Source organism: Neophocaena asiaeorientalis, unplaced genomic scaffold (assembly GCF_003031525.2).
Source record: "Neophocaena asiaeorientalis asiaeorientalis breed wild unplaced genomic scaffold, Neophocaena_asiaeorientalis_V1.1 scaffold91, whole genome shotgun sequence".
Classification (NCBI taxonomy): domain Eukaryota; kingdom Metazoa; phylum Chordata; class Mammalia; order Artiodactyla; family Phocoenidae; genus Neophocaena; species Neophocaena asiaeorientalis.
This window is the reverse complement of record NW_020173198.1, coordinates 9,554,808-9,579,171: the sequence shown is the minus strand read 5'-3', so window position 1 is coordinate 9,579,171 and position 24,364 is coordinate 9,554,808. Positions and strand designations below refer to the sequence as shown.

General features: G+C 49.6%; 1 protein-coding gene across 1 annotated transcript in view; it reads left to right on the top strand.

Moving 5' to 3' along the window:
* The window catches only part of XYLT1 (xylosyltransferase 1), a 304,620-nt gene that overhangs the window by 216,182 nt on the left and 64,074 nt on the right, over window positions 1–24,364 (top strand). Inside the window, exons 5-6 of the mRNA XM_024744361.1 lie at window positions 9,205–9,377; window positions 10,354–10,556. Coding sequence (XP_024600129.1) covers window positions 9,205–9,377; window positions 10,354–10,556 — 376 coding nt within the window. The remainder of the gene's footprint in view (window positions 1–9,204; window positions 9,378–10,353; window positions 10,557–24,364) is intronic.

Genomic DNA, 24,364 nt, shown 5'->3' with positions numbered 1-24,364 from the left:
TATCACTCAGCCTCGAGAGAGAAGGAAACCCTGCCATTGCAACAACATGGATGGAACTTGAGGACATGATGCTAAGTGACATAAGCCAGAGAAAGACGAACACTGTGATATCACTTATATGTCGACTCTTAAAAAAAGTTAGACTTTTGGAAACGGGGAGTAGAGAAATGGTCACCGGGGCTGGGGCGTGGAGGAGCGAGGAGAGGTTGGCAAAGGATACAAACTCTCAGCAATAAGATGAATAAGGTCTGAGGATCTAACGTGACTGTGTCATGGTGACCATAGCTGATAGCACTGTGTTGTACAATTGAAATTTGCTGAGAGAGTAGAACTTAAATGTTCTCACCCCCAAAGTACATAATAAACAAATAAGTGAGGTGGTGGATGTGCTAACTCACTAGATGGGGAGAATCATTTCACAACGTGTAGTATATCAGATCACCCCAATGTACAACTTGAATTATCTTCCAACTTTATATGTCAATTATACCTCAATAATAATAAATTATACCTCAATAAACCTGAAAAAGGGAGGGAGGGAGGAAGAAACTAAGTGAATTACCAAAAACCAACCCTGTCTCAAGGGAGGACAGTTTTCTATTCAGTGATGCTAACTCCATGATTGGGCTAGAATCCCAGACTATGGGAATGTTATCTATTCATCTGCTAGAATAAAGCATGGGTTTGTCTCTGAACCGACACTCTACAGAGAGGGTAACTCATCGGTTACTCAGGGCCTCTCAGCCTCAGAGTCCTCCATGGTGAGATGGGGGTAATAATCACGGTGCCTGCTTCGTAGGCCTTAGGAAAATTAAGTCATGAAATCATGTATGCATAGTGCTTAGGGCTCAGTATGCCTCAGACATCATTATTTTTCTAGAAGAGTCTTCAAGGACCAAGGAAGGGAAATGACTCGCCTAGGGCCCCACGGCTGATTCACGGCAGAAGCAGGGTTTGGACCCAGACTTGTGGCCCTTGGTGTGCTGCCCAGTGAAAGAAAGGCCCTTCGGCCCAAGTCTGACAAAGAACCTGGAGCCTGTCAGGCTTTCCCCTCCGATGACATGAACCCCACTCCGTGCGGTGTGCCTGGTGGGCAAGGGTGCCCCATCCACAAGCGCGAATCACCCCACCGCCAGCAGGGCCAGGGATGGCTCGCTCATCCCTCTTTAGTTTTTAAAAAATTTTATTGTATTTTGGAAGAACACTTAGCACGAGCTCTACCCTCTTAGCACAGTTTTAAGCGCACAATGCAGTGCCGTTGGCTGCAGACGTAGTGCTGTAGTCAGGTTCTCTAGAGCTCGTTCATCTGCCTTTTGCCTGAAACTTTTTGCCCATTGATGATAACTCCTCATCTCCCCGACCCTTCAGCCCCTAGCCACCTTCCGCTCTTCGAGTCTGTGAATTAGACCGTGTAAGATAGCTCATATGAGTGGGATCACACAGGATTCGTCTTTCTGGGACTGGTTTATTTCGCTCAGCGCATGTCCTCAGCGTTCATCCTGGTGGGAACGCAAAACGGAGTAGCCTCAATGGAAAACAGTATGGAGGCTCCTCGACATATTAAAAATAGAACTACCTGTGACTAACCCAGTTTATAGAAGAAGAAGTGACAACCGGAGAGGTGTCTTTCCAAAGCCCCCGCGGTGAAGAGGCAGAGCTGGACCCAGTTCTGAGCTGCAGAGCCCATGCCTCGCTGGCGGCAGGGAGCTGGGCCCACCCCTGATCCAGGAACCGTTTGCACACAGCCTCGTCTCCACTGGTCTCCAAGACCCAGCCTCCCCTCTTATTTGGAACCAAGTCAGAAAGCTCCCCTCGCAGTAGCCGGAAGAGGCCCTTTCAGAGTATAAGTAGAATCGAGGGCTTTGTTGGTTGGAATAACTATTCCAGTCAAGAGGCTCCTTCGTTTTGCGTTTGTTATTTAGTCATTGTTTTCAGAGGCAGATGCTGCAGAGGGAGATCCAGGGTGTGGATGTTTATTTGCAAACCGTGGGCTCTGGGGTGTACACAGCCCTGGGAGACTGTGCCGTCTTGGGTAGGACGCTGGAGCTGGGCCCACTGGGTCCACCAGACTTGATCCACATCCTTGGGGACGAACAGCCAAATAGAGTAACACTGATGGTGATGATAGCTATTCTAATGGACGTGGGCATCCACGAGACAGGCTCTGATGGTAACATACCCATTTTTACAGCTGAGAGAACCGAAACTTAGAAAGGTGGCTTACCTGGTCCAAGGTCATGCAGACCTGCCTGACCAGAGGACACGCTCCTAACCCCTGCAGCTTAACTCTCTCCTCCCAGATCATATTCCTACAAGGTACCACAGGCGTGATCATTGCTAGCATCACGACATCTGCACAACCCATTGACCCTTGCCAAGTACCTTCATCTTCGCCATCTCTTTAGGGCCCAAGGTTTACGTCGTCCTTATTTGACCATATTATGATAAAGAAACACGCAGAGCTTGGGTGGGTAACAGGCCTACGGTGGCACAGCCCTCCGTGAGTCCTTGGCCTCCACACCTGCATCACAGAAATATACTTGATATGCTTCCCTACAACCCTGGGTTTTTAACATTTGTCTGAAGTCAGCTTTCCCCGCTGCCTCTAATCACTCTGATTCTTCCACCTATTTTCTGTTTTGTGCCACAGGAATCTGATTATACTGTTAAACTCATAGATTTTTTTTAGGAGCCGGGCAGTGTTTGGGTTTCAGTCTGTGAAGACACACATAGCTCTGACCACATGTCATTGTTTTCTGTCCTGCAGCTGGAAAAGTCAACTGACAGGCTTCTAGGAACAGATTTTTGTCTTTTGGAAATGGGGACAATTGGATCGAGCATAGTGGCCATGCTAGGGCTCTGGCATCACAGACCAGCTCCGTTCCCAGCTCAGCCAACTCCTAACTGGGATGTCTCTGAGCTCCAGCTTCCTCAGTTGTATAAGAGGAAGGTAATAGCTCTTTTCTCATAGTGGTTTGGATAGAAGTAAAAAAGTCATGCACAGAAATTGTTTTACACATAGTAGGCACTCAGTAAACAGTATTAGAACTAGCAATAAGCATCACCTTTATTGTTAGGTTCTGTTATAAAAGTAATGCATTTTACAAAATGCAGTTAACACGGCAAAGTGTAAAGAAGAAATGAACACCGTCATGCCACCATCTGACCCTCTGTTAGTATTTCAGTCCATGTCTTTTAAATTGTTATGGATTGCATTGTAGGACTTCTCTTTTGCTTAATATATTATAGACAACGTTCTATATCAACAGGTATTACTAAGACCTTTGGGTCGACTCCTATTTTGGACCATTATACACACTATTGAGGTGGAGGCCCCAGGACCTTTGCACTTGCTATGCCAGCTGCCCAGAATCCTCCTCCATCCATGATAATTGCATGACTCACTCCCTCAGTTCACTCGTTCAAGCTTGTTCAAGTGTATCCACTTCACATCAGCCTACATTTGGCCACCATAGCCAAATAAACCCCGCCCTGAACATGCTTAAATTTTTTTCTTCATAACCTATGTCACTGTTTGCAATCGTATTCTCTATTTGCTTACTTTTTTAATGGCTTTCTATCCCACTAGCCTAAGCAGCATTCGGGAAAGGACTCTGTTGTGTCCACTGACAGGACCGGAACTGTGCCTGGCACAGAGGAGACGCCGCATTGAGTAACTAATTGAACAAAGGAAACATCCTATACATAGAGATGGGCATATTTGCCTTCTCCTCCCCCAGGGTAGATTTTTAGGCATGGAGTTACGGGGTCAAGGGGACTGCATATTTAACGCTGTATGCTGTTCCCACATCACCAAGCTGTGCCGGCTGCCACCCCCTCCGGCAGGGTGGGAGAGAGCCCATCCCCAGTTCCCGCCCCGCTGGGAATCTCACCACAACCCACTGACGATCCCACTCCTGGTGCAGGAGGCCGGGTGCTTTTCAGGAGCACAGTCCCAGAAACGGTGGCCCGGGTGGAGGAGACCCACCCCCAGGGGGGCCTCTCTGCCTGGTCTACGGGGTGTTTTCTTGTCCTCTCCAGCGACCCCGTGTCTGAGCAGCTTGCCAGAAAAGGCGATGCAGGAGCCGGGGGTGTGGAGCAACTATAGGAAGCTGGTGACTGGCACCCGGCAAAGGGCACCGTGAACCTCGGCCCCTTTGAACAGTACCCCACCCTGCTGCAACTCGGGGCAGAGAACTCGCGCATTCACTCTCCTGTTTATTCGATAAAACCCATCAGGGTCCAACCACGTGCCAGATGGGGAACATTGCCGTTGTGGTCATGGAACCAGCCCGAGGCTATCCCACCAATTTGATGGGTCCTCGGCAAGGCGCTTCGCCCCCCTGAGCCTCACCTTCTTCCTCTACCTCTGGGCTCATACGTGGACAGGGCTGGTCAGGGCACAGGCGAGGGGCAGGTGTGTAAAGGATGGAGGCAGACTGGGGGGCAGGGGGAGAGGAGCAGGCAGCGTCTCAGGCCTGGAGGCATTGTTTGACTCTGAGATTCTGGAACTTTCGTTGGCCTTTGCTTTTAAGGATAGCTGCAGGGCTCTGAGGTCGAGTGCATCCAGCTTTTACAGCGTGGCTCCCCTCCTTCCCTCTGCCTAAGCTGTCTCAGTGTGTGTGTCTGGTTATGTGTGTTTGTCTCCATTTATGTCTGTGTGTCTGTCTTTCCCTGCGTTTCTGTGTGGATCTCTCTACATGCGTGGTCCCCCGTATGTGTGGGAGGGGAAGGTCCTCCTGTCTGTTTGCAGGTCTCTCTCTGCGTTTCTCTCGATGTGTGTGGCCTCTCTGTATCCCTCCCCTGATCCCCACCTCTCATCCCCATCTCCATCTCTCTGTCTCCTTTCTGTAGATATTTTTTGTCTTTCTCACCCACCCTTATCCCCAAAATAGCTGTGCTCCAGAAGAACTCTAGGTTTTTGTTCCCCCTTGTCTTTACTGCTCCCCAGACCGACCGTCTGACCCAAGTATGGCTTTATGCTATTCACACCCGGGAGCCTCTGCTGCTGGTGTGGCAGTGTATCCATGTCTGCGTCTGTGAATCTGCTCTGCTTTCTAAAAACCCTAGAGAGAAGTTACAAAAGGCGTTTCTCATTGTCAACACCCAAGTCCCTTTAGACACCAGTGGCCTTCACTCCCCGTACTGCTCTCCAATGCAGCAGAGCGGGGGTGGCAGGAGCGGGGCTGGATTGGGGCCCCTACTCCCGCCTCTGTGCACACTCGCTGTGTGACCTGGGGAAACGTGCTGACCTCTCTGAGTCTCGAGTATGACGTAGAATTCCTCCTGGAGCTAAGTAATGACCCACACAGAGCCCTCAGGACCGGCACTCAGATGACGTCAGCTCCTCTGGACCAGAGCAGCCAGTCTTCTCCGGAATGCATTCATTCACTCACTCATTCAACAACATGACAAGAGACATCCAGGGCTGGAGAGCGTGGCTGTTCCCAAAGGCCTCATAAACCTCACTTGCTGGGAACTCCAGATCATTGTTACCCAGAGACCTTGGGGCAGGGATGAGCAGTATTATCTGAGTGCCACCGGGAGCTCCTACAGAGTGGACTTCCTATGAAGCATCGTATCCACGTTTAAACCTTTGAAAAATCACCCAGTGAAATCCAGGTAGAAAAAAGTGACACAAGTAGCCATTGTGTTTTTGTTTTGTTTTGTTTTGTTTTTTGTGGTACGCGGGCCTCTCACTGTTGTGGCCTCTCCCGTTGCGGAGCACAGGCTCCAGACGCACAGGCTCAGCGGCCACGGCTCACGGGCCCAGCCGCTCCATGGCATGTGGGATCCTCCCGGACCGGGGCACGAACCCGTGTCCCCCGCATCAGCAGGCGGACTCTCAACCACTGTGCCACCAGGGAAGCCCACTAGCCATTGTTTTTAAGCATCCCTCCCTTTGTTTGATAAATAGTCTCCAAGGGAGGTGGAGAGAGGTTACAGCCAGCCCTGTGATAATTACGCTGCCTTTGGGCTGTGGTTGTGGGAAAGAGAATGTAAGCTTTTCTCGTATGTCATTATCTTTTTACTTTGGATTCTCACATTCCTTAATCCATTCATAATCCATTTGTGAAAACAGCCTCACATCCCATGTGCCTTTGTGCTCAAGACTGTGTCCAGGACTGGCAAGTAGGAGGGTTTAAGGATTCTGGGTGGTTGGTTGGATGGATGGATGAATAGGTTGTTGTGTGAGTGTTTAAAGGGACATGATCCTTCCAGGCACACCTCTCGTACGACCACCAGGAAGGCCCAGTGTATTTGCAAGTGGTTTGGAGAGAAGATTAGAGGGTGGTTAGGAAACACTCTGCTTGCTCCCCAGTTTGTCTTCAACCAGAGCCAAGATGTTAATTATCCCCAGGATCGCAGCTACTGATTGAACAGTCAAGGAGACAAAGATGGTGGGGTATCAGGAGAGCGCGGGGAAGTGGGCTCCGGAGCTTTGGGCTAAACTCTCTGCGGTCTCCTCTGTCCCGGCGGGCAGATTGTTCACTCCTTCCCCACCCTCCAAGAGCACACTTCTATCATAAAACAATTGAGCATTGTCTTCTGTTTTTCCCACTTGGCTGAGAGCTCCTCAAAGGCAAGGATATTTTCCCCCAATTTTAATTTTCTAGTACCTAGCACAGTATAGGCTAAGTTAATATTGCGTGGATCAGTGAGTTGATCGTTAGATGTTTGGAAGAGTGGATGCATGGATGATTTGCTTGGAGGATGATGGGTGAGTGGATGAATGGATGGTTGGGTTTTTTGGGGGAGGTGATAGGCCATTGAATGCTTTGCTAGGTGGGTAGTTAAATGGTTTGTTGGATGGGTGGTTGAATTTGGATGGATGGATGGATAGATGGATGGATGGATGGATGGATGGATGGATGGATGGATGGGTGGATGGAGGGTGGATGAAAAGATGTAACCTGATTGGCCACCTAGAGTCAGCCTCCCACATGATACACGAATCCACCTTGCAATGCCTCTGACTTCCTCATGTACATGCCAATCTACCTGCAATAACTAATGTACAAGATATTTCATTAACTAAGCAGAATTGTTATAAACACTTCCAAATTCTGGGTATGGTGATGTAGTGTATATTAGTGGTTAAGCACATAGGCTTTGGAAACAGACCTGGGTTTGAATCTCAGCTTAATTAAAGCAGTGTGACCTTGAACAAATAAATCGCTTGGCCTCTCTAAGCTGTGGTTTCCTCATTTGCAAAACGGAGATAATGGCCCTACCTTTCAGGGTTGCTATAAGGATTAAATGAAATAATTAATGGTAAGGACTGCTGAATGCTCAAGAAGGGTACTGTAATCGTTATGGTACCAAAATGTACCCACCTGTAACTTTTATTTTCACCAAAAACCAGATGTGTGCCAGATATTCTTACAGTGTTATGTATCCAATGACAAGCATTCTGATACAGTCCCTCATCTTTTGGCGTTTATGTTCTAGTAGGGGGGTTCAGACAATAAACAAGGAAACAATTTCAGATGGTGTTAAATGCTATGTAGAAAATCGAAACAGGTCGAGGTGAAAGAGAGAGATGTGGTTGGTGGGGGCCAGGTGGCCTTATTGTGACCTGTGAACCAGTGATAAGAAGATGTAGCCATACGAAGATCTAGGGAGAGTGTGTCCCAGGTGTCAGGAATGGCCAGTGGAAAGGTCCCAAGGCAGGGACGAGCTTGCTCAAGGAAAAGATAAAAGGCCAGGGGGCGAGGTAGATGGTAGGGGCGATCAAGGCCCAGGGGTGTGCAGTCATATCTGCGGGAAGCAGGTCCCGCAGGCCATGGACACGATACACGCTAATCTCATTCCGTCCTCTGGGACAACATAGAAGGAGCCTCGCTCATTTGGTGGCCATTCAGCTTCCCAGTGGCAGCTGACAGGCTCCCAATCTCCTGACCTCCAGGCTAAACAGTCCTAATTCTCAGCTTTCCCAGTTGACAGTCGGAGACACCTGCAGCTGCTACCTTGACAAGGTTCTGAGTCCCACAAACCTAGAACCCACAAGAAATCAGTTTAGACCCAAAGGAAATTCGGCTCAGGAAAACCAGGATATTTCTAGTTGGGCCTGTAATGAACTGAACCAGTAAGCTGTGTTCCTCCCTGAAACCTTGCCCCTGGAGCACTTGCAAGGGAAGAAAAGGAGAAAAGGTGTCTTTGAGGCTGCTTCCAGGAGAAAAGATGTCTGGAATCATTTATTCAGGAGCACCTGGTATAGGTTCTGGGCTTTCAAAGAAAAAGAAGCTCTGACCGTGGCTGATCTCCACCCGGGCTGATCCAGGGGCTCAGATGGGTTCATGAGGACCTAGACCCCCTCCATCGCTCAGCAATGCTTCCCTCTGTGTTGGCTTTCCTCTCCCTGTGGGGACCAAAGGGCTCTTAGCATCTACCAGTTTCATGAATTGCAAACCTCTCTCATCTAGTAGTTCCAACAAAAGTCCAGAATTCTGTCTTCTTGGCTGAACAGCTTGGTTAGGGCTGAACCGTACCTACTGTGGCCAGAGAGAGGCGGTGTCCTGATTAACCAAGCTTCATCCCTGTGACCACCCCTGAAATTGACAATGGAGAGAGGCCCACTCCTGCCACACAGACTGAGAATTAAGGAGGGGGATGATGCCCCCCAAAATATCAGATGATAAATTTCCCATTATGCAAGATGGATAACTTGTAGGGATCTGCTGTACAACACTGCTTATAATCCACAGTACTATCCTGTCCGCTTAAAAATGTGTTAAGAGGGTAGATCTCATGTTATCTGTTCTTGCTACAATTTTTTTAAAACGGATGCTCTTAGGAGGAGAAGGGAGAGTGTATTCTGGACAGGCAAAAACAGCACGTGTATCTTGCGTTTCCCAACTTGAAATTAACTGCTCCTTCCTCTGTGATTCAGAAATACACCTCTTACATCTCTCATCTCCTCCTGCCTTGTTCAGTAGTTTAATATGTGTACACATGTCTCCGTCCGTTCTTTTCAGCTTCCTGGGGATGGAAACCATATCTTCAGGTCCTCAGGGTTCCTACTCCTGTTGTACCAGGACAGCGTAAGGGTCCAGGACTTGTTTGGTTAAGTTGAATCAGGTTTCAGGGCCCAATATGACTACTTTGCCCCTCAAATAGTTTCCGGGGAGAAGCATCAGAGAAACGCCCCCCCAGAGGACGACCGAGCTCACCCCACCTCTGTGGTTTCTCGGGTTTTCCCAGGCAAAGCCAACAAGAACATTCAGTGGGATGAGGATTCGGTGGAGTATATGCTGGCCAACCGGGTCAGAATCGCCTTTGTCCTGGTGGTCCACGGCCGCGCCTCTCGGCAGCTACAGCGCATGTTCAAGGCCATCTACCACAAAGACCACTTCTACTACATCCACGTGGACAAGGTGAGGACCGCCCTTTCTCTGCAGGTCTGTCTGCCTCTCTCTAAGCTGACCTCTCCTTCAGGGAAGGCTTGCAGGCTGAACAGCTGCTTCCCCCCAGAGCATTTGATCTTGAAGTGCCGTGTGTGTGTGTGTGTGTCTGTGTGTGTGTGTGTGTGTGTGTGTGTGTGTGTGTTGGTTCCAAAGTTCCCAGCTGTGACTTTAGACTTTCTCCATAAACATTGTCATTCGTACCTCTTTTCCTCACTGTCCCACTGCCCGATGCAGTGCCTGTCGCTCTGTGAAGATAACTAACCCAGGGGTGGGCACACTGTTTCTGTAAGTGGCCAGAGAGCAAGTATTTCAGGCTTTGTGGGCCATACGCTCTGTCGCAGCTACTCAGCTCTGGCATTGAAGTATGAAAGCAGCCATAAAAAACATACGTAAATGAATGTGTGTGACTGTGTTTCAATAAAACTTTACAAAAAACCTGCAGCCAGCTTGCTGACCCCTGAGCATCTTGTTCCAGAGGTTTCTGTCGGTCTGCTGACGTGACATGACTATGTCTTTGGTCAAGAAGGCAAAGGGGATGCCTATCCAAAAAGTTTGCTTCTTGCAGGCCTGCGAGAGAGTAATGGAGAAATTCTACCTCTTGAAATACTCATCAGGTCTAGATGCGGCTATATTTCTTAGCTTGTTTACCTCAGACCATATGTATCCATCTTATAGAAAAATGCAGACTCCCAGGCACCCGCCTACACCTAGTGAACCAGTGGCTTAGAGGTGGGGCCAGGGAATCTGCATTTCAGATAGCTAAAGTAATATTTTAAAAATAATGAAGTTCGAATAGCAATGCAGAAAGACACCCCGGGCCTGAATCAGTTACTTGGCAAAGTCCAGAAGCCCTGTCAGCTAGAAGGGAAGGGACAGAGAGGGGGCAAGGGACAGGTCTTGGTGTTTTCTGCGCTGCTGAACGTCACCCTTTCTCTCCTGGGAAAAGCGCTCTAATTACCTGCATCGCCAAGTGCTCCAGTTCTCCAGGCAGTACAGCAACGTCCGCGTCACCCCCTGGAGGATGGCCACCATCTGGGGGGGAGCCAGCCTGCTGTCCACGTACCTGCAGAGCATGCGGGACCTCCTGGAGATGACCGACTGGCCCTGGGACTTCTTCATCAACCTCAGCGCAGCTGACTACCCCATCAGGTAAGGCGGCCCGGCCCCAGGCCAGCCTGCTTTGGAGTCCTGCTTCCCCTGTCACAGCTGGGAATCCAGAGGCAGAAGCAGCCTGCCTCCTGTCTGGAGAAGCCTTTCTGCCTCTGTGAGACACATATGCACTGTCTCCATGAGATCTCTCTGCACAGGGTCCACCCTGAGCCTGAGAATCACGTGAGCATTCGCTTATTCATCCACTCGTTCAACAGAGATTTCTTAAGTACATGGTGTTTCCAGCTCTGTTTGAGAACACACTGCAAAGGCCAAAACCTTTGCAGTGGGGGAGACAGACAGCACATAAAATAAGTAAAATGGTACATCAGAAAAATAAGGCAGAGAGCAGCAAGATGAGAGTGGCCAGGAACGTCCTTCCCGAGAAGAATGGAAGACGCCGATGGAGTGAGCCACCCAGACAGGGAGAGTGGTCCAGGAGGAGGGCGGAGCTGGTGCTGAGCCCTGTGGATGCCTGGTGTGTTCCAGGAACAGCAGGGCTCAGGGTGGCTGGAACAGAGTAAGTGAGGGGGGGAAAGTGGTAAGAGACAGAAGCCAGAGAGAAAATTGAGGTGAGATCATGGAGGTTCTAGAATTTGGCCATTACTCAAAGAAAGATGGGAATCGCTGGCGTGTTTGGGGCAGAAGAGGGTCAAGGTCTGACTTACGTGTTAATCTGAAAGGGACAAAATGGAAGAAGGAGGAGTGCTGTGACAGCCCGGGCAGAATCACAGACAGGCGTCTCCGGGCTGTTGGAGGCCCGTGATGTGTTCACCTGGCTCCTCTCAGATTTTAACACATGAGTTGATTGCCCACATTTTAAAACCGGGAGATTGCAACTGAAACTCCAGATTTCTAGCTTCTCTTGAAGCCCTCCCACTGAACCTCCAGGCTGCTTGGCCACAATTGTGGGCAGCTGGTGGAACAGCCAGCAGCCCCTAGGCAGAGAGAAACTCAGATGCCACCAGGAAGGCCTGTCCCTTTGCACGAACGTTGGTCTACTCTTTAAAAGAGACGTAAGCAAAGAAAACCCCTGGAGATCTGTAGAGGGGAAAAAAGGCAAGAAAATGAACTATATTTCCTATCAAGAAGGCAGCTCTTTGCTTGACTCTGTCTTCCATCTTGATTTTTTTTTTTTTTTTTTTTGCGGTACGCGGGCCTCTCACTGCTGTGGCCTCTCCCGTTGCGGAGCACAGGCTCCGGACGCGCAGGCTCAGCAGCCATGGCTCACAGGCCTAACAGCTCCGCGGCATGTGGGATCTTCCTGGACTGGGGCATGAACCCATGTCCCCTGCATCGGCAGGTGGACTCTCAACCACTGCGCCACCAGGGAAGCCCCCATCTTGATTTTTGACAAGGCTGAAAAGGAGAGGTGAACGGGGTGAAGGGGAGAGGGCCTTCCTTCCTCTCCTGGCACTGGGTATAGCATTCCCAGAAGAGCTAGATAAAAGTTTTTGTCATTGTTGTTTAATATTCCTTTATCCGGGCAATTTTCAAACATGCACAAGAATATGAGACTAGTATAGTGACCCCCACGTCACCCAGTTTCAACTGTAATCGATTCACCTTGTATCTATACAAGTACAGACTTTCACCCTCTTCCACCAACCCTTGGTGAAGCATTTCCAAGACGTCATATAATTGTATCTGTAAATATTTCAGTAAACATATCTAAAAGGTAAAGTCTCTCTTGGAATTTAACATCAATTTGATTATCACACCCAAAATATTAACAGTCATTCTTAATGCCATCAAATGTGGAGATCACATATTCCCAGGAGTTTGGGTTTTGAATCAAGATCCATATAAGATACAGGCATGGAGGGAAGACCTCTCTTTAAAACTAGCAATGGCTTCTGTCTCCTTTCCTGTGCCCCTTTCAGTCCTGGGCTTGGTGGCATCCCATCATCTGCTGGGAGAATCTGGACCTTGGAGGAGGTCAAAGGAAAGCACAATCCTTGGTTAGTTTACGTAGGATACTCCTGGCACTCTTTGAACCTGAGGAAAATAATGGGGATTAGAAAGATACCAGTTTTCTTTTATTCATAGGGTGGCAGGAATACAAGGGGGTGATTATGAAGTATCTCTGGCAGACTTTTACTTACTTACTTATTCATTCGTTCAAACATTCATTCCACAAACATTTATTAAGCAGCTACTATGTTGAGTACTGCAAGCACTCCTTGGGCATTCAGTGGAGCACGGATCCTAGCTGGGAGGATAGAATTAGATAATCATGCAAGGGACACATCATAGTAGGTGTGAACAGACTGTGAAGAAAGGAAGATGGTGTGAGTGGAGGAGGGGCATAACCAGGGGGTCAGAACGGTAGCAGTTTTGAGCTGAGACCTGAAGGATAAGAAGGGATCGGCAGACAGATGGAAAACAGAAGATCCTTCTAGACGAGGAAATCTAGACACGAGTGACATCAGGCTGGGTCATCCTGTGTCCTGGGGGCTGCCCTGCTCACTGCTGGCGTTTGGCAGTACCCCTGGCCTCTACCCACTAGATGCCAGCAGTGGGCCCCGCCCCCAATCACCTGTGACAAGCACAGACATCTCCAGATGTTGTTCCCAGAGGAGCAAAATCGCCTCCAACTGAGAACCGTCTGAACAGCCTGGACTCGGGTCAGAGATGAACTAGTTGCCGTTGAGAAATTTAAACATGGCTGGAGTATAATAAACAAAACAGTGAGGAGAGGTGAGTGTAGAGAAGCACAAGGCATGGACGAGTTAGAACATTCTCCCTCCACCTTCCAAATAAGGACCACATTCAGAAATACCCCAGCATGCTGAGTGCAGCTGCTAGCATGGCAGGCACTCCCATCAAGGGTCTAGGGTCTCACTCTCCCACCTCCGGACCTCCTGTGGAGGCCTCAGAGTTCATCTCAGCCTTGGTCGGGTGGTGACACTTGGCCAGAGATCTCAAGGGCAGGTGGGCCAGCCCGTGGCCCTTCCCCAAAGAATCTCATCAGGTCTCAGTGCTGCCCCCCAGAGGCCCTCTGTTGATTTGCAAGTTGAAGCCGTAACAGCGGCCACTTAGCCAGGTCACCTCGGCCAGGATGTCAGGATTTCTAGCATTTCATATGCAGGAGGATGAGTGCTCAGGCTTCCATCTGATGGCTTAAGGTTTGACTCTGAGTTCTGCCACCTTACTAGCGGGTGACCCTTGGCAAGTAAATTCAATCTTTGTGAAATCAGGTTATAACAATAGAACCGAGCAGAGTTTGGGCACTTAGAAAGCTCAGTAAATGTCAACTGTTAATTCCCAAGCTGTCTCCAAGGCTGCACCTCATAATCTCCAAGAAAGATCCAGAAATCCTTTCTCAGACCATGCGCCCCACCCATTTGGGGGTTCAGAGAAGGGAGTCGTCATTTTTTTAGCTTTAATGCTTCAGTTGTCTCGACATCTCTGTCAGTCTGTGTCTCCTCTGCCCCCCACGGCCCTCATTCCCATGTGCCCCACCCCAAGCTCTTCTGGCCACTCACGTTGCCAGCCTCGTGGCCAGAGGCACTTCACGCATCAGGCACGGCTGCTTCCTCTTGCTGTTGTTTTCGTAAAATCGCCCCACACAGAAACATACGAATTTTGCAGATGAATGGTTTTATCCTGGGCAACTCTGATAAGCTTTCACTTCCCATCTGCCGCTCCATCTGTAGCTTCCAAGACCATGACTTCTCCCCTCCCAGGAAGGATGAGCAAACTTAAGAGCCTTCTCGAAGGGGCGTGAGTGCCCAAGTCTGTAGCTTCTACGAGGCTCTGAAAACCTGGGGGGATATCCAAGGGCAGAGGCCACCTGTCGTGGCTGCTCTAAGCTGTTTGTGACTTGACATCGCCTGCCTGGTCTGCTGCCTAGTTCTGACTGCTGGCCAGACTCATTGGTCGTCACTGGCCAGTAGCCTCGATGAGACCCTGGACACAGACAGCCTGGCTGCAGAATCTTCCACCACCGACTGGCCGTGTGAATTGGTACAATCAGCTTCAGCCTTCTGCATCTCAGCGTCAGCACCTAAAAGGGGGCACAGTATCAGTACCTACTTCATAGGGCAGTTAGGAGGATTAGAGGACATGTTGCATGTCAAGGGCTTAACACAATGCCTGACACAGAAAGTGCTCGTTAAGTGCAGGCTGTTACTCTTATAGTGGTGGAGTAGCCTGGACCCCATGGGCTGGACTTCACCGTCAACTGAGTTGCTTTCCTTTTTCCCTTCACTCGCGAGAAGACCAGGAAAAGATTTCTTGAACCCACATTTGGGAAAATCAAAGTTAGACTTGAAGGCTAAAATGTTTCAAGAGAGGCAGGATAGAACCAACTCATCTATGAATGGGAAGACTGTTCTCATGTTTGGAATATGCAAGCGAAGTGTGTTTAAAGAATCCAGGTCTTCCCCCTTCGCTGTTGATGTGACCGCCTGGCCCACCTAGGCTCTGGTTGGAGATGTTTACGTATCCAGCGTGTGAATGAAAATGGATGCTTTCAAGCACTGAGACCCTGCTAGGTCTGGAATCCTCAAAGGACATGATGGTTTTATTCAATATGTTCTATGTACTGAGTAAGGCTGGACACTGCGCTAGCATTCTTCGGTTAGATGGGCCACAGGAAGGGATGAAACCCTAAAGCATCGCGCCGTTGGTCTGCGTGGTTCGGGCCAGTAGCAACAGACCCCACACAGTCTATCACTGGGCTCTGTGTCCTAGGGCAAATCAGATGCAAAGGCCGAGTGTGTCCACGGCCCCTCTGGGGCTCATATTCTGTCTGTGGTGTATGTGTGCGTGCGTGGGTGCATGCATGCATGTGTGTAGGTGTGTGCAAGCATGTGGTAGGGGAAAACAGTATTTCAGTTTTTCAAGCTAAAGCCAGGATCTACTAATTCTGCCTCTTGGGGATCCACAGCAACAAGGTCTAACCTAGCGGGACCTACCATGCAGGTATTTAAGCTACACTTGACCTAGACCCAAACCTCTCTCTTGACATACCACCAGGGACCCAGAGCAGGAACCTAAGAGGTTTTCTGTGGCTCCTCAGCAGGAAAGGCCAGCTCGTACAGACAGGAAGCAGGTGTCCCAGCTTTTCTGCAACGTCCCCAAGACCAGTGTCTCCATAGCACTGATCAAGCAAGACTAGAGCCCAGATCCAGCAGCTGTTTCCTGTGTACCTACTGTGTGCCAGGCCCTCTGCTGGGACCTTTAACACGTGCGTGTCTTAATCCTCATCCCTTAAAACATGACTTCTGGTGTGTAAAAACGTTTAAAGAGCTTAGTATTCAAACAACTTCTAGTGAACCTTGCAGGAAAGTTAAGCCCTTGATAATATTCGGCACGGAGCCTAGTCGCCCTGGGATCTGGACAGAGGACTCAGGCATCCGTGCACAGTCGATCCCCTGCTTTTCATTCCTCTAGTCAGTTCAGTGATTCTCGAGTGGGTCAAGGAAATCCTGTTGTTAACAGCAAATGCAACCACAGCACTTAGTACATCCCTGGCATGATTCTAAGTGCTATCCATGGTCCTGACAGCAATTCCATGAAGTACATACATACTTTGGGGAGCCCATTTTTCAGATGAAGAAACTGAGGCACAAAGATGTTAAGGAACTTGACCACGAGGATACAGCCAGTGATCTTTTTTTTAAACTGAGGTAAAATTCACTTAACATTAAATGAAGCATTTTAAAGTGCTCAATCCAGTGGCTTTTAGTACATGCACAATGCTGTACGCCCTAGAACCTCCATCTAGTTCCAAAACAATTTCATCACCCCAAGAGGAAACTCCATCCCTCCCCACTCACCTCACCCCATGAGCCCCTGTCAGTCTCTAATCCACCTCTCTGGGTTTGCCTACTCTGTATATTTCAGATCAATGAAATCGTACAGTGTGTGATGTTTTGTGACTGGCTCCTTTCACTTAGGATAATAGTTTCATGGTTTACCCACATTGTAGTATGTGCCAGTATTTCATCCTTTTTTATGGCTCAATACTATTCCATTGTGTGGCTATAGCACGATTTGTTTGCCCACTCATCAGGTGGTAGAGCCGGGATTCTTAAGAGCTCCCCGAAAGCCGTGTCTTTTGGCCAGCCTGGATTGTGCCGTATGTCCTGAGGTGAGGACCTCATCAGGTTTAAAAAGATGCAGCTCCGTCACGTGGGACTCTGCACAGCATTGGTACTTAGGGACTTTTGTCGACTGATCCCTGATGATGCTGGGGTCGGGGTAGGGGTGCTGATCTGATGCACCACCGTCCACAGAAGCCTGGTGACCTTTCCCATTCAGCCTGGCCCACCTCTGCCTAGTTCTAGCAGAAAAGCTTCCAGTGATTCCGGTTGGCTGAGGCAGATTTGAGGTTGAAGATGGAAAGATGGAGGCTTAGGGTCAGAGCTCTAAGCTTCCCTTTTTCCCTTCCTCCTTCTTTCACCATCCAAGCCCCTTCTGAAGGCAGCCTGGGGGTGTCCTGGGGAGGAAAGAGCTCAGGCCTGCCTGTGAGGCCAGCTGAAAATGGTCTCGCAGATGAGATCAGGAGATAGGGCTCCTCTGACTTCACTCAATCATGCAACAGATAATTATTGAGCACCTCCTATGTGCCAGACACTGTGCTGGGTACCAGGTGGTCAACGGGAAAGAAGAACATGGTCAGTCCCTGCCCTCATCCTAGTGGTCAAGGGTGCAGACTTAAGCCAGACCAACTGAGCTTGAATCCCAGCTCTTCTGTTTACTAGCTGTGTGAAATTGAACTTGAGAAAAATTGCTTAATATCTCTGGGCCTCAGTTACGTCATCTGTAAAATGGGTACAATAACAGCACCACCCCGTACGGTTGTTAGAGGATGAAACGAGTTAACGTGTGTAATGTGCTTAGCAAGTACTTGGTAAGTACTGTCTGTGACAGCCATTGTTGTTGATGGGAGAAGACAGACATTAACCAGAATGATCACACGAGTGAACATGTGGTCACAAAGTGAGGCAAGTATTCTGAAAGGAAGGAGGGATATAAGAGCACTTAGCAAGCAAAGCTCACCTGGACCAGGGAGCCTGGGGTGGCCTCCCTGAGGAGTCAGCACGTGAACTGAGGTGTGCGAGATGGGTTGGGCTTAGCTAGTGGAAGTGTGCGGGATGATCCTGAGGTAGTGTTCCAGGAAAGGGGATGGCGTGGGCAAAGGCCTGGTGGGAGGAGGGATGCTGGCATGCCTGAGGAGCTAAAAGAAGGCTGACGTGGCTGAAACACAGCGAGCCAGGGGTTGCCTTACTACCAGGGAGGATGGTCCAGCCAGTTCCTGCAGGGACTTTTGATCACCTGTCCGGTGGTTGAATCCTTAGCCCATGAGCTATGTGGTTTCAGCGTGAAGTAACCTTATTTACAATGTGGAGGGATCACTTTGGCTACTGTGAGACAAGAGTGGGGAGGGGATGGAGTGGGAAAGGGGAGGCCAGTGAGGAAGGATGGGGGCTGCAGCTGCTGACCTAGAACCACATTCAGGGAGCCCCCTCCTCCCTAAACCTCCCGGCGGAGGCCGGAGTCCTGTAAGCCATCGTGAGCTTCCTGAATCCAAGCAGCAGCTCACCTTTGAGGCACAGAGCCAGGCCGCCTCCTGTGTGGCGCTCAGGCCCCCCATCTGCACGGAACCCCATTCTCAGGAGACCCGCAGAGCAGGGCTGGCGCAGAGGACCCGGGACACCCGGGGGCCTGAGGCCAGAGTTTTAGAAGAGGACTGAGTGTGAGGCAGGAGGGGACAGCTAAGGACTGAGAAAGAAAGTGGCTCGAGACCCCTCTTTGTTCTTCTGGTTTTAATTGTGATAAAACACGCGTAACATAAAATTTACCATTTTTAAGTGTGAAGTTCAATGGTTAAGTACATTTACATTGTTATGCAACCAAGCTCCAGAACTCTTTTCATCTTGCAAAACTGAAACTCCACACCCGTTAAACAAAACCCCCATCGCCCCTCCCCCAGGCCCTGGCAACCAGCATTCTTTTTTCTGTTTCTGTGGATTTGACTGCTTTAGGTACCTCATGGAAATGGAATCAGGCAGTATTTGTCTTTCTGTGACTGGTTTATTTCACTTACCATAATGTCAGGGTTCATTGACGTTGTAGCAGGTGTCACAATCTCCTTCCTTTCTAAGAGTGAATAAATCTCCCTTGTATGTATAGACCACATTTTGCTTACCCGTTCATCCATCATTGATGGACACTTGGGTTGCTTCTACCTTACGGCTATAAGTAGATAATGCTGCTATGAACATGGGTGTATGAATATCTCTCCACCTCCGTGCTTTCAATTCTTTAGGGTATATGCCCAGAAGTAGAATTACTAGATCATATGGTAGTTCTCTCTTTAGTTTTTGAGGAACCTCCATACTGTTTTCCTTAGTGGCTGTACCAATTTACATCACCACAAGCAGTGCACAAGGGTTCCAATTTCTCTACTGCCTTGCCAACATATTTTTCTTTTCTTTCTTTCTTTTTTTTTGATAGTAGCCATCCTAATGGGTGCGAGGCATTTCTTATTCTTTTTAAGGAACATAAACTCCCAAAACAAGGGCCCTGGAACCCTTGGAAGCTTTGAGTAGCTGGTACAACTCTCAGTAGACCCATGAGGTTAGCTACAGGTAGTTGTCTCCCCACAGGATCATAGCCCTCAAGTGATTATTCTAGAACTTCTTCCCAGCCCACATCAGTCCCCCTTCTCATTCCCCATCCTTCTGAATAAGACCACCTGTTCACCAGCAGCTGGAAACCTGTGTGCCTTCCATCTCACCACTCCATGGGGGCCTGCATATTCTCATTCTAACCCTGATAACTTTCTCATGTGTGTTTCCACCTATGATTCTTCTATCTCGGCCCAATTCAGACCCTCATTGCTTCACACCTGGGCCTTCAGAGTTCCCCAAGAGGACGTAGTCTGAGCCAGACTCTGAAAACAGGCTAGAGCTTCTCCAGGGCCGTTCGGAAAAGCAGCGGCCACTAGCCTCTCTGGGGGCAGCTTGCAGGATATAATCATTTATTTACTCAAGCAACTGTGCAGTTCACTTACCAGCTGGGTGTTGAGCCAGGCTGAGTGCCAGGCTCTGTGCTAGGGACTGGGAGATGCAGCAGAGGAACGGACCTGCTCAGTCACTGAGGGGCTTTACAATCTATGGGAGAAATGGTGATGACGTCAGTAAAGTCACGTTGGGGTGCCGTGATGGGGAGTGAGAAGGGGGTCCTACTTTAAGGAGCATGGTCAGGGAAGATGAGATGCTTTTAAAGAGTGCTGTTTAAGCCAACTCCTGAAATGGGGCCCACTGTGCAAAAGAGGGAGTGGAGGTACCAGGTGAAGGGGAACAGCACGTGCAAGGGCCCTGAGGCAGGGAAGAGCCCAGCACATCCAGGAACTAAAGAGAAGAGAAGTAGGTGGAGCAGAGTGATGGAGGCAGGGGGTGGAGCAAGGTGAGTTTGGAGAAACACGCAAGCCCTCTGACTCCTCCTTCTGCCCACCTGCCTCTGCTCTCCGTGCCCTTAGCCTGTGTCATGGGTTCCTCAGGCTGCTGCACGAAATGACCACCAACTGGGTATCTTAAAACAACAGAAATTTATTCTCTCACAGTTCTGGAGGCTCAAAGGCTGAAATCAAGGCTTCTGCAGGCCCGTGTTTCCTCTACTGGCTGTAAGGGGAGACATTTCTTGCCTCTTCCTAGTTTCTGGTGGTCACCGTCAGCCCTTGGTGTTCCTTGCCTTGTAGATGCATCACTTCAATCTCTACCCCCATCTTCATTTGGCCTTCTTTCCTATATGTCTGTCTCTCTTCTCATGACCTTTTTATAAGGACACCAGTCATTGGAGTTAGGGCCCACCCTAATCATCTTAACTAATTACATCTACAAAAATCCTATTTCCAAATAAGGTCACCTTCTGAAGTTCCAAGTGGATATGAATTTGGGGAGGGGAGACACCCTTAAACCCGGTACAGCCTCCCTCCGCCCCTTGCTGGGCCTGCCCGCAGCTGCCCTGCGGGAGGGGACGGTGCTATCCTTGGTCTCCAGCAGCAGCTGGGGTGGGCATTGCTGGGAGCCCCCTCTGAAGGCAGCTCTTGCAAGGAACCCATCCTCTCAGCTCTGTGTGGGGATGGAGCTGACGTTCTCCGGTTCCTTCATTCAATAATCATTTCCCGAGCACCTACCAACCTCCGGGCCCTGGGGGACAGCAGACAGCAGGACAGACAGGGTCCCTGCCACAGGGAGCATGGCATCCTGTGACACGGTTCTCAATGAGGGAAAATCAGAGTTCTGTGTGATTCCCGGAAATTTCCTCTAAAACACCTTTCAAGTATCAGGTTCTTTAAAATATTAGGACTCCAACCCAGACCAGTTGAATATAAATTCTTTACGGGAAGCAAGAATCTATCTCTTTTTTTTTTTTTTTTTTTTTTTGTGGTACGCGGGCCTCTCACTGTTGTGGCCCCTCCCGTTGCGGAGCACAGGCTCCGGACGCGCAGGCTCAGTGGCCATGGCTCACGGGCCCAGCCGCTCCGCGGCATGTGGGATCTTCCCGGACCGGGGCACGAACCCGCGTCCCCTGCATCGGCAGGCGGACTCTCAACAACTGCGCCACCAGGGAAGCCCTCTATCTCTTTTTTAAAGCTCCCCAGGTGATTGGAATACACAGAGTTGCAGATCATTGGTCTGGGGGAGACATAGACATTCATCCCTTAATTACAGTAATAAATAGCAAGGTGAGTGCTAGGGTGGAAAATATGTTAGCCTCAGTACTTCGTGGGAGGTCATATTTGGGAGCCTGACACCAGATCTCTGGGTGCGACCATCTCTCTTGTTGGCTGCTTTCTCAGCATCCAGCCACTTTTATTCTTTGGGTGATCAGAGATGTGCATCCTCTTTCCTGAGACCCCAAAACCCACGTGGACACCATCCAAGGAAAGCTCCGCCCAGATAATGTGTGAGTCGGAAAGGGTGTATCCACTCAGGCTGTTGGTCACGAGGGAACTGGAAAAACATGCCAGTAATTATGCCGTTAACAGTTTTGTTTGCATCGAGTAGCAAAATAATCATTTCCTCAGCCCTGTTATTTTCCAGCCTGACGGGTCGCACTCCTGCCTTTGCAGAAACTCAGTTTGCTTTCCCCTTGCTGGCTCTTCTGGGTCTCCTGAGCTGTACTTTCGGTTGGACAGCCCTTCAGCCTTTCTGGAGGTGAGGACTGACCCAGAGCATCCCCTGGACAGAGGGAGGCTGGAATTCTCATGGGACACAGATGAAAAGCACCGAGACTCCTCAGAAAGTCAAGGTAGAACACTGTGTTGGCTAAAGTAGGTAAGGAAGGACATTCCTGGGAGGATGTAGGGAGTTCACATAATCGGTACAGAAGGTGGCAGAACACAAGGCAAGAATGACATGACGTTTTTCACGCAAGGGATACCGCCATTTGGCTTAAATACTTCCCAGCCATATTGTATGTTTGCTGTTGTTGTTTTCCCTTCTTTCATTACTGAGAAAAGTTCAGTCCTGGGGAAAGGAGGTGGATGGTTTTATCTTCAGTCATGTGTTCTGGCTTTGGCCAGCAGAGCAGAGCACTTCAGTCATTCCTTCCTTCCTTCATCCATCGCACGCTTATTGAGACCCTGCTGGATGCCAGGCAGTGCTCTAGACCTGCGCTGTCCAGTAGAACTTACTGTGCTGATGTCCAAATGCAGTAGCCACCAGCCGCATGTGGCTACTGAGAGCTTGAAATGTGCTTTGTGGGACCAAGGAACCAAATCTTCAGTGTGATTTGATTTTAATTTAAATGTAAACAACATATTAAGCAACATAGTCCTTGATGCTCGAGATGGAGTAGTAAAGAAAATGATTTTAAAAACTCCTGGGCTTCCCTGGTGGCGCAGTGGTTGAGAGTCCGCCTGCTGATGCAGGGGACACGGGTTCGCTCCCCAGTCCGGGAAGATCCCACATGCCGCAGAGTGGCTGGGCCTGTGAGCCATGGCCGCTGAGCCTGCGCGTCCGGAGCCTGTGCTCTGCAACAGGAGAGGCCACAACAGTGAGAGGCCCGCGTACCACAAAAAAAAAAACAAAAAAACTCCTGCCCTTGTGGACCTTGTCGTGGGGCAGGAATACTTCTACTAGAGAGAATTGCACTGCTGTTAGCAAATAAGAGTGGATGCTACCAGCTCAGAAACAAATGTGATCTCTATGCTCTGCCAGTTTGATGGTCTCACCACATCCCAGACTGACCATGCCATGAATTTTGTAAGGTATTTTCTTCCTAACTCCTCCCTCCTCAGATCTCGTAGTTCTTCCTCTTGGCAGAAGCTCTCTACGTGTCCATTGATGGGACATTTCCAGCCCTAGGCATCTTCCTGTCCAGTGCATTGAGCATGTTTGCGTCTCGGGAAAGCTTCAATGATGTGGCTTGTCCACCAGTGGCAAAGAGCAGGGATGCTGTGCACTCTGGGATGCTCTAAGCACATCCAAGTGCACCCTGGGAATTTGAGTGTGAGCCCAGGTGGCCTGCAATGTGGGCGATCAGCACTGCAGAGCCTGTTATTCTTCCCCTGCCTCCCCCTCACATGTAACTACAGATGGAGATTATCCTCAAGGGCCTTGTAGAGGAACGGCATGTCTTAAAAGGTCAAGTGGGATAAAGGAGGGGAGTTTCTACCCTGTTTTATTGATGATAGCAGAGATTTAGATGAGCATGGGCCCAATGGACAGGGTTAAGGTCCAGTTGTTGGGTGGATAGATGGAAACTCTGTGGGTTTCATCATCATCATCATTCATTTCCTTCCTCCCACTTGCTGCCACTTTGAATCATTGCCCAGCACGGAGAATGGTCACTAGTGGACTCTCAAAATAGTTGCCCGGGGAAGCCCTTCACGATCTGCCAGACTGCAGTGGTTAATAATATTAGCTAGCATTTCATGAGTCTAGTCGGCCCCTGTATCCACGGGTCCACAGCCAGGTTGTTTGGATATGGAGCCCGCAGTTATGGAGGGCCGACTGTGAGAGATTGAGCATCCTCGGATTTTGGTAGGTGCGCAGTGGGTCCTGGAACCAGTCCCCTGCCTGTACTGAAGGATGGCTGTATTTACCATATGTGGCACCCTGAGCCAGAAGATTTCCATGTGTTACCTAAAGTCACAGAAACCCCAGAAGGTAGATGCTATGTCTGCATCCCATTTTACAGATGAAGAAACCGAGGCCGAGAGAAGTTAAGGAATTTGCCCTGTGCCTCACAACTTGTGGGGGTCAGAACCAAGATTCACTCATGCTTCCGGGGGAAGAAGGAAAAATAACCTGAGTTCTTCACCAGTAGGTCGTATTGCACCCACTGAGCTGTTGTGGACCAAAACTCTCCTGCTCATTCATTCCCCATCTAAACCCTCGTTCTCTTCATCTGGAAGAGAATCCAGGCAGCAAAGATGTCCAATAACCAAGAGAGGAGCAGTGCACATCAGAACCTGAATCCAGAGCCACCAGCATTCAGCCGTCATTTTCTGTTTTGGTCCCCACAGCATCCCCAGGGGGCTGGCACGGAGAAGGGCACTGAGGCTCAGTGGGTTTGAGTGACTTGCCCAAGGTCACACAGCTTGGCAGTGGCCCAGCCTGGGTTTGAAGGCAGGTGCAGGTGACTCGCAAATGCACCCTCTTTCGGCTTTGCACAGCTGCCTCACTGTGGGGCTGGCCGGCGGTGGACCCCAGGGGGAAAAGCCAATCACAACAGCGCAAACCGCACCACGTCACCACCGTGGCTCGTGTGGTCCCATTTGCACACTTGTGGGCTGTCTCCCTCTGGCTGATTGGAAGATCGGGCTTTACCAGTTGTGTTTG